Below are 11,123 nucleotides of genomic sequence, written 5' to 3'. Positions count from 1 at the left end.
CCCCCACAGTATAACCCCTGCTTTCACTGTATTTGATGTCGGCATAATTTGTGGAGGGGAAGGGGAAAAACAAATTGTTTAAATAGGGGTACAGTGGACCCATTGCAACAATGAGATGTACAAGTCGTTATGTTGAAAATGAATTTTACAACTTTGGTGGGGGGGGCGGGGAGGATTGGGTGGGGGGGTGGGGGGAGGATGGGAAGGGATGGGAAGGGGAAACAAAGGAGCAGGCTACAATGCTTGATAAGAAATGTACTCATTATCTTGCCCATGTAATTGTAACCCCTCTGTACAGTATTTTCACAATAAAAAAGTTTGATACAAAAAAAAGAAAGTCTATCTTGTGGCATACATGCAGTCTTCCACATTGCTAGAGATGTGTGTGTGTATGTGTGTGATTTTACTAGGAATCACCTCTAGACTACCTTTGGCTTATTGTTCTGTCAGTTTGGCCAAAGATTGTGTTTAAACTCCTTGCGTCAAGTGAGGCTTTTGGTGTCATGGGTCTGCATGCACAGGGAAAATCCTTTCAAGACTGCTGCATATTCTCTGTCCTAAGTGGGTGCACTGCATCCAATACATGCTTACAGCTCTTTCAACTCTGAAGTGACTGTTCCTCTTGGCTCCCTTTGTTGTATCTTTCGATTAAACTTCCGGCTGCTAAGCTATTTTGCTTATGCCAGCTGCTCCTAATTGAACTCTACCAAGATCTCCATCACTTTTGACAATGACCTTGCTAAGGGAGTTCTCCATCCTGTTCCAAAGAAAGCCATGTTGCAGGCAAAGCCATGGATTTCTATGTTCTTATGTTTTTGCTCAAGTAGAAACTCAGCACCTGCAAACTGCAGGTGAGGCCTGGACCAACTTTCTCAGGAATGAGACAAGCCTTGTACTCTCCAGCAGTGGGGTAGAAATCCCTAGTGTTTACCAGTTCCTTCTTTGATTCCAATTTCCAATCTAGAAGCAAACTAGAGAAGAAAAATTAGGTTCCTTTTATTCTCACTGTATTGGAAAATTAATCCCTAAGTTCATATGTTAATGGTATTTGGAAGTGGAACCTTTGAGAGGTTAGATTAAATGAAGTCATGGGGGTGGGGTCTCATGATGGTCTGAATGGCTTTATCAGAAAAAAGACACCTGAACTAGCATACTTGCTCTGCCTTACCATGTGATGACTTCCATCACATTATCATGCAGCAAATGTCATCACCGGATGATGAGCTGGTGCCAGCACCATGCTATTGGGCTTCCTAGCTTTTAGAACTATATCCACGTAAACTTGTTTTTCTTTGTGCCTGTCCTGGGGCTTGAACTCAGGACCTGGGTGCTGTCTCTGAGTTTTTCTGCTCAGTGCTAGCCCTCTACCACTTGCGCCACAGCTCCACTTCCACCTTTTTAGTGCTTAATTGGAGATAAGAGAGACATAGACTTTCCTGCTTGGGCTGGCTGTGAACCAAGATCCTCAGACCTGTCTCCTGAGTAGGTAGGGTTGCAGGCATAAGCCATCGGTGCCCAGTGTAAACTTCTATTCTTTATAAATTAGCTTGTCTCCAGTATTCTGTTATAGCAACAAAAAATGAATTAAGACACACCGAAGAGGAAGGGGCAGGGTGGTAGATGAGAAATGTAGGCAAATCTACTTGCCAGGGTGAAATCGTAATGCCTGGCTGGGAGCTGGGGGAAGAGTGAGTCCTCTCTTCACATCTTCACCCAGATGCTCAGAACAGAACACCTTAGTTAAAGCTTTCTGCACAAAGCACTCAAGTCTGGCCTTATGAGTGTGGAGGGTATGGATCAGGTTGTTTCTCAAAGGCCAGTCTCTTGCTGTTCTTGCCAAGATTTAATAGATTGACTTGAATAAATGTTTCATTTCCTGTATGCCCTGAAGACAATTTCAGCAGCTTTAAATGATTGCCTTTTCTAAATCAACCTTGTTTTTAAACCAATTAAATTGTTGCTTTGTAGGGGAGAGGGTCTATTGAGCTCCTCAGTTCATTATTCTAGAAGTCTTGCCCTTAAATTTCTTTTGTAATGTAACTTCTGAATGGGAATATGGTGCTGCATAGGAGGAGGGTGTCAGAAGCCAGGGTTTTCATCCTAAGTAGGCCTGAGCAAGCTCAGTGACTTCTCCTGAAGTTCAACTTCCTCATTTGCATTATGAGGAAATTGTACTAAATGACCCTTCAACTCTTTCCAATCCATATCCTATGATTTTATGAAACAACACAAAGTCTTCAGTGAGCAACATTTTCACTGTAGCTGTATGAGAACAGGAAATATGGAAACAATCTACTGACATTTTTCAATAAAAATGTTCCAGCCTCTTTTTAATTAGAACACACACTTCATTTCCAACTCTACCTAGTGAGTTGGGATGCTAGTTTAATGCACGGTTTTTAGATAGGACTTTTCTTCAGCCAAAGGCTTCCTTCCTAATCATTAGAACTGTGGGTAACTAAGAAACTAGGACCCTTTCACTGGTTGGCCATCAAAAATATGACAGCATAATGCTAAATGAAATCACTATAATTGCTACCAGTTTGCCTGCATTATGAGCTCCACAAATAATTACGTTCTCTCTGAACCAATGCCAAGTTTCCATCTTCTGCATAAGGCTGCAGGACCATACTCCCAGGTGTCTATTAATGATCTAATTTTTGAAAGTTGTGATGAAGTATCAGCTTTCCCCTAGACAGTTCAGAAAAGAGTAATTTCAATTGAATACCCATTTCTAGTCACAAAGACAGATGTTTATTTAGTAATGATTATCCACACAGGTTGCTATAAACAACAGAACTGTGGTAAGGGATTCCTTGGTTCAGTTGTTTTGTCTTAACCAGTTTTATACAGGTTATTTGGCTTAATATTGTGATTGACCATAAAGTTTACATTCAAAAATGTATATATTCAAAGAAAGAAAAAATGAGACGTCCTAATAATTTAAGAAAACTGCAATTGCAAACGTATTTAAATACTTTCAGCTACAAATTCACAACAGCATATCCTGAAATAAAGTTATAAGGTAAGAGAATTATGAACATACACTGGCAAAAATGGCTACTTGCTGACACACTGAACAAGTAGGAAAGATAGGAGCAATATGGCAGCATTAACAAAACAAAGGGTTCCAAAAACAAGGAATCACACATCTTTTCCCAATGTCTCTGAGTGAAGTTTTGAATCACACAATTTTTAAATACCTTTTTAAACAAAACATATTTTAGAAACAACCATTTTCACAAAGTGACATTTGTCAACATCGAAGAATAAGACAAAATAACAATCTTAAGGTATGTAAAAGGTACACATCCCTGCAGAGGAAAAGGAAATGCATTTTGTGAGCTTGTTCATGTCCAAATGTGAAGGACTCTGTGATTATCCCAAGTGACCCTGACTTGAGCTGTTCAAAGACTTCCAAATGAGCTCATCTGCTCATCAAAATATTTCCATGTGACAAACCTCCAGAATGGCACCTAGTCCATTTCAATCCCAACCCACTTTACCTTGGTTTCAACTTAATTTCTGTAAACTTGGATTACTTTAGAAAATAAATGTTCCAATCTTTAAAACAAAGGAGTACAAGAATTACATCCCTATCATCTTAGTTCATTTTCAGAGCTCAAATTCTAAAACTGTAGCTTATTCATCCTGATACATTAAAAACATTGTTCCAACACTGAATTAAAAAATTTATACACATTGTCCTTTTGTGTGAGCATGTAATATTGTAATGTAAAATTAGTACATTATAATTAAATGCTCCTTTTTTTGGCATTTCCTATGAGTGAATCATCCTAAGAAGCTTTTCTTTCAACTAATCTATTATTTCTCTGCACAGAACCATGTTAATATGACGTGGTTTTTGGTTTTAAGAGAAATGTCCTTAAGATGTAGTTATGGCCTCTATAATAACTGTGTTTTTCAGGTAGTTTTACTTTTTATTAGCTGAAAATACAGGTTAATGACCACAATGGCCTAAGGGACCACCTGCAATCACATGAAAAGAAAAACAGCTTCAAAATGTCTTAGTGGGGAAAATTATTCCTACCTTGAAAACAGTTCTACCTTCTTGAACTCAATGTTCCCCTGCATCACAAAATTGCTTGCTTTTAACAACACTATAAACACTTCAAGTGGAATTATCAGTAATGATTACTTAATTTTTACCCACTTGTTTATGCAACTAAGCTAAATCTTTTTCTTACCAGCATCACTGGATATGTATAGAAGGCATTAATGTAGAAACAAAATTTCTACCCAGGTTTTACCCTTTCTAATAATGTAACTGCTTTGTTCAGTGGAAGTGCTGTTTTCTCTTTAGACTAGCAATAATACCTATGGCTTCACAATAAGATATGTCAAAAAGCAAAACCACCTCATTTTGCAGATTATGCACCTCAGTGTTAATTTCAACATGTCACATCACTTATTCTAGTATCAAAGGCTATATATAAAATACTGGCCTCAAGTTACTTATCAAATTGCCTTTATGTAACAAAAGTATTCACTTCTGTTAGACAAATTCAGATAGTTACCCAACAATGTCAACAAATAAAAAACTATTAATCTTTCCTATATTAATAAATCACTTAACACATATTAAAACCACAAACCAATAAAACAAATATTTGAGTACTTTTCCTGAGAAAACTCATTACTTATGGTTATGGGGCCATTAATTCATGAGATATGTAAGTTTCAGACTGAATGATTACTGTCAAACAAAGCAAATTCACACTGAAAAAAGAAATGTGTAAGAGACAGGATGTCACTAGGCTGGCCTCAAACTCCTGGGCTCAGTGATCCTCCCGGCTCAGCTTCCTAAGCTTCTTGAGCTACAGGTACATGCCCTCTAAATAATCCTAGCAGGTAAGGTTTGTTTTCTTTTTATTTCAGGTGGAACTTGACTATATTGCTTAGGCTCCTTGTTTCATCAGGCTTAAAGAAACTCATTAAATTAGTGAAAAAAGTAGAAGACCTTATAATGAAGGAAATCTGAAGTGTCAATACAGATTGAGAGTCTAGGTCATTTAAAGAGTGCCTGTGTATGTATACATATGTATGTATATATTTAATCTTTCTTATTTATCAAACATTTTCAATAATGTTTAAGTGGACAGAAATTAATAAACATTCATGAGCAGGTACATACCCATATGTGGGTACATGCATAACATTCTACTTATTTGTTTGTATAACTCCAGATGCAAAAATCAGTGCATCTAAGATGGAAATTAGAAAAGGCCATTAAGTTCCTAAACTTTCAGATCACTCCCAATATGGCAACTCTCAAATGACACCTGGGTTTATAAGTATGTAAAGAAAAAAATGCATAAATTTGGTTTGCAACACTTTGTTTCTCTACCTCAACATGAAAATAAAAATGTTGCCTCTAAAAAGTATATAACTGGAAACACTTAAAAAACTGTAAGCATAGGTATTTTTGAAGACATCAAATTATAAATGCCTATTTCTGATAAGTCCTAACCTTAAATTTGTTCATAAACTAATTTTCACATCAATAAAGTATTTCAATTGGAGGGGATAGAGAAGAGACAATAAATGTATCCTGTTCTCTTTTGCTTCAGTTTTGAGAAAATGACCCTTTTCTACAAATTGTCAGCATAAAGGGGTTTTTAAAAACTGCAAAAATTTGAACATCAATCTGATTCATCTGGTTATGGGTATCAAATGGATGTCAGAACTTCAAAAAGAACAACAGAGTAAAGTAAAAATGTAACAAAATTTATGTATTGAGCACAACTAGGGCTAAAGCAAGAAAATAATTTGGGGGATACAGATGCCATGTTAAGACTGAAAGGTATAAAACTCAAAACCTCCTGAAAATAAAGTCCTACTTAAAAGGATTATAGCAAGTGGGAATGTATGATTTTAATTAAACAATTCTGCTTCAGTGCAAATGTGTGGTAAGAAAGAAAGAGGAGAGGGGAGGAGGGAGAAAGAAAGGGAGGAAGGGGAGAGAGAGGGATGGAGGAAGAAAGATTCATATAACTTAGCAGGAACAGTTTCCACAGCCTTTCACACTATTGACAATTTCTTCTTGTAGTTTCTTCCTTTCCTCCTCCTTGGACATATTCTCTTTCTGTGCATTCCATTTGGAGTTACCATAGTTATTCATACGGCTGCTCTGAGTATGCCACATTTCTGAATAGATACTGCTAGAGTTAGCAAGCAAATTGTAGTGGGTACCACGTTCAGCTACCTTACCCTAAAAAGTAAACACAGAGAAAGGTTATTTAGCTAGCATAACTAAAAATGGCAATACTTTATAACTGAAGGATTTTGAAAAATTTGTGTTCATTAAAGTAAAATTCTTGTCACAATTCCATATCTATAGTATAAGCGAGGAAAACTGAAGTACAAATGTTTTCATCACTGTGGAACTTCCAGCCCCCAGTAAACATTGAAAATTCAATGATCACAAACACAATTTTATTTAAATTGTTCCCCCCCTCCCTCCCTCCCTCTCTCCCTCTCTCCCTCCTTCCCTTCCTTCCTCCCTCCCTCCCTTCCTTCCTTTTTTGCCAGTCCTGTGGCTTGGGTACTGTCCTCCTGAGCTTCTTTTTGCCCAAGGCTAGCACTCTATCACTTGAGTCAGAGCACCACTTCTGGCTTTTTATGTTTATGTGGTGCTGAAGAATAGAACCAAGGGCTTCATGCATGCTAGACAAGCACTCTACCACTAAGCCACATTCCCAGCCCTTATTTTTCACTTTGAAGGGAAGGTTAAAAATATAAAATGGTGATTTTTCTATAACCAGTAAATATTCAAATCAAAAGCAATAATTTGTACAGGGATGTAAAGTAATATCTTAAAATATATATGTGTACTTTGATTTCATGAAAATACAAAATTTACTTGTTCCAGAAGTTACTATTAAACCCAACACTGTACTGGTCTGTGTATACATTCCAAACTCTGATTTACAACCAATCTCTTTTGCTAGCTACTGTTAAACATGGTGGGATAGAAAAGAAATTTTGTCAGTATTTTTGGTACTCCTAATGATAAAACCTTTACAAGTACTTTCTACTATTTCACATTCCCTCTGCCCCATTTCTCTACTTTCATAATAACATCAAATAAAATTCTGATTTAGTGTCTATTATGGCTATGTAAACATATTTATTTGCTATTGAGCTATGTAGAAACTTGGATTTTATGTATTTTTCTTATATATTTTTTATTTTTCTTCATATACTTATATATTCTTAGACTTACTAACAGCCTTTTTTTCATTTCCTTGGTGTTGTATCTTACTATTAGAAATCTCCAAAAGTGAACAATTATAAATAGTTCTCCTATTTAGCAACTGTTTTTTTTCCATACTTGCCTTGTTTACACCTCCCCCCACTATTTTTGCATAGTCATTTGAGAATGACTTGCAGACACCTGTAATACTTTACCTTTAAATGTTTCATTAGTATCTATGTCCTAAAAACAAGGACATTCTCCTACATGACTGGAATATAACTATATCACATCCAAGAAATTTAGCTATGATGTGACAGTCTATCTAACATAGTTCATAATCAAAGTTCATCCCAATAATGACCTTTATTTTTTCCCATCAAGAATCCAGTCACGATCAATACCCTGACTTTATAACAGTTTCTTTGCCTCTGTCTGTGGGTGACACTGACATTCTGAAATGTCCAGGCCTATTTTTGGAAGAATGCCCTTCAGTTTGTATTAGTCCAGTTGGTACTGATGACTAGATCCAGGCTAAATGCTTCAGTCACAAATACGTGTGTTCTTAGTTACTTAAGGAGGTACAGGAAGTTAATTTGTTCCATAATTGATATTAAGTTTGATCACTTGGTTAATGGTATCGATCAGATTTCTCTATTTAAAGATACATTTTCTCTTTGGAATTAATGTTATCTATGAGTTGTACTTGCAAAACCTATGAACCTTCTATTCCCCAATAGCTTTTCACCATATGGTTTTATCAACCAGTGATGATCCTTATCTGAATCAATTATTATAATGGTGGTTGCAAAGTCCGATTTTTCTAAAATTACCATTCTTTCTCCATGTGTCAGTTGGAATTCTTAAAGATGGGCTTTCCTTTTCCGCTAAGCACTTTTTTTTGTTGTAAAAGTATTGTTATGGATACAGAAATTAATTTTGTATTCAATGTGTAAGAATTCATTAGTGTCATTATTCTTTTTGCTGCTCTAATTATCCCAAATTTGGCCAGTGGGAGCCCATTCAAAATGGTTTCTGTGTCCTTGTGACATGTGTTCATTAGTTTCTCTGTCCCAGATTTGGTGTCAGTTATTTCTCCAAGGAGGCTTGGTTCCTTTTGGTGAGAAACAGTCATACAGTGCCTTAAATCTCTGTGCCAGGTATTCACATTGCTACCAGATTTTTACTGCTTGTAGGCCATTCCACTGAATAGAGATCATGTTTAAAATACTATGAATTCATACTAATAATTCTGTTCCACTATAACATCATCACATTCCTCTTCTTTGATCATTACATATTTGTATCTATCTTCTTCAAAGGGATATCTCTAACGCCATCAGTGTATTTACTCATAGGTTCAATTTTAACATATATAAAAAGTAGTTTCAAAATGGTTATCTTGAAAATACCGTGACCAAAAAAGCAAACTAAGTTTGATTTGTCTTTGAATTATTTTTGCCCTTATATTCCACTAAGGCTATACAATTGGAAAAATGTTCAAGAGTTACTGGGATTCATTGTTTTTCTTCTCAGTGATTATGAATTTGATAGGCAGTTTTGTCTTCTTTGTATCCAATTGTTTTCCATATTGGTTGGCTTAATTTTATTTTTGAACATATCAGACACAAATACAGTATAAACAAGTGTATTCCCTTCCCTATCTCTTGGAACCCTTTTTTGCACCCCATCCTGAAGGTAGCTGTTTTAGTTTATAGCTTATTCTTTGGAGTTTCTTTTAGTATAAACAGGCACGTGTACACATATTATTTTCTGTCCCTTCTCCTGGCAAAAGCCAGCATACTATATACTCCTTTTACTCAACATTTATTTTCATTTAACCCTATATTCTGGAAGTCATGCCATATATGTTTCCTTTCCTCTTCTTTTATGACAGTATTTGTGACTGAACAGCATTGTGCCTGCTGGGAAGATGTTCTACCATTGTGCATACCCCCAACCCCTCTAGCACTGGTTATTTTGAGATAAGATCTTGCTTCTGGCATAGGTCCATGCTTGGACCGCACTCCTATTTTACATTTCCCACAACAGCTGGATGACAGGTGTGCCACCACATCCACCATCTTCCATTGAGATGGAGTCATGTAAACTATTTTTCCCAAGCTGGTTTGGAATCATAATCCTCCTAATCTCAGCCATCTATGTATCTGTGAGACAGGCACACACCATTGTGCCCAACTATTGATTGAGAAGGGGTCTTATGAACATTTTCCCTGGGCTAACCTCAAACCACAATCTTCCCAATCTCAACCTTCTGAGTAGTTGGATTACAGGTGTGAGACACCACTCTGGGTTTCCTTTACTATTTTTAAATAGCATCTGTACTGATTTTAGAAATTTAGAAATTTTCCATGTTTTCTGAGGATATGATAGTTTTAATTTTTTTAATGTTTTCTGCATTGACTACATTTCCTATTGAGCTCCTTTTTTGCTATTTGCTTTAGAGGTTTACTAACACTAACACTTAAGAATGGAGCATTAAAAGGCTAAATACTAGCTGTATGTGCATGAAAATGACCTTCTCAACTGGTATTGTCTCAGCTGGTATTGTCATGGTATTGTCTCTCCACAGAAGAAGCCTCCAATTATCTGCTGATGAGGAAAGGAGTGGTGATGGTGGAAATAAGCTGCTGGCAAAGTTCACGGAGGCAGTAGCATGGGAAAGCTTCTGGTCATATGTATCAATCTCTGAAGATAAAATAAGCTTATTTTCTTACTTTCCCCATAAGGAAAAATGCAAAATAAAATGGCTATGTTAGAAAATGACCTCTTTATTTTATGCTAATTTTCTTTTAGACACTAAGGGTATGTGCACTATTAGAAGATGAAAACAGATAATATAGCAAAGACATTAAGAAAAGATTCCAATCAGCAAAAATGAATGCAGAAAAATTATTTTATAGATGAATCATTGAAAACCTGCTTCTATCCATGAAGACTTTTTAATGCTTTTCTGGCCAAACTTTGCTTTCAATACTTTAATAAAGTTAATGTGATTGTATTATTTCCTACAAATGGGTCCCAAATAGAATTTTATCAAGACTTTACCTCTTCTAAAAAACATACTCTGTACATTAGAAATAATATTTAAGTTTCTTTTTTTTTTTGGGTCCGGTTGTGGGGCCAGCACTCTGGGCCTGGGTGCTGTCCCTCAGCTCTTCAGCTCAAGGCTAGTGCTCTACCACTTGAGCCACAGCGCCACTTCCGTCTTTTTTCTTTTTGCTTATGTGGTGCTGAGGAATCGAACCCAGGGCCTCGAGCATGCAAGGCAAGCACTCTACCACTGAGCCACCTTCCCAGTCCCTTAACTTTCTTATATCTAAAAATTTCCAATGTTTTCCAGACTAACTTTTAAAGATAATCTCTTACCTGATCCAAGACAATGATTTCATCTGCATCAACCACTGTTGATAATCTATGTGCAATGAAAATAGAAGTTCTGTGTTTGACCATATCCCTCATGGCACCAAGAATAGTCTGCAAGTTTGACAAGAAGAGTAGGAGAAAAAAAAGATACTCATTAGGCAGATATATATTAACCAAACTTTTCCTAAAGAAACACAGGAAATGTCAATTAGTATTTTAATATATAATCTTTATTCCTGAACCAAATACTTCACCTTTAATACTTACTAAAAATAAGTAAAAAGCAGAAAATAAAACCGAAAAAGCAATTATTAGTACACAGCCACGGAAAAAATGGGTCATTAATATAGGCAATAGTTCTCTAAATAGGCTAGGAAAAAGTAGTTATTTTCTGTGCACAAAAACAAATAACTCCATTAATGCCATGAGAATAACCAGATATGATGAGCACAAATCTAAAACTAACAGGGACTCAACTGATAGGACTCAAGAGAAATTCAAGGCAATCCAAAGAAAGGTA

General features: G+C 36.2%; 1 protein-coding gene across 1 annotated transcript in view; it reads right to left on the bottom strand.

Moving 5' to 3' along the window:
* Positions 1–5,732: 5,732 nt before the first annotated feature.
* The window catches only part of Abcb7 (ATP-binding cassette, sub-family B (MDR/TAP), member 7), a 124,168-nt gene continuing 118,777 nt past the window's right edge, over positions 5,733–11,123 (bottom strand). Inside the window, exons 15-16 of the mRNA XM_013028930.1 lie at positions 10,607–10,714; positions 5,733–6,232 (exon numbers count right to left, since the gene is read on the bottom strand). Of these exons, the coding sequence (XP_012884384.1) occupies positions 6,017–6,232; positions 10,607–10,714 (324 nt within the window). The 3' untranslated portion in view covers positions 5,733–6,016. The remainder of the gene's footprint in view (positions 6,233–10,606; positions 10,715–11,123) is intronic.

This window comes from Dipodomys ordii, unplaced genomic scaffold, assembly GCF_000151885.1.
Source record: "Dipodomys ordii isolate 6190 unplaced genomic scaffold, Dord_2.0 Scaffold116, whole genome shotgun sequence".
In the NCBI taxonomy this organism is placed as follows: domain Eukaryota; kingdom Metazoa; phylum Chordata; class Mammalia; order Rodentia; family Heteromyidae; genus Dipodomys; species Dipodomys ordii.
Note: the sequence above shows the minus strand (reverse complement) of the source record. Positions and strands in the feature narration are given on the sequence as shown.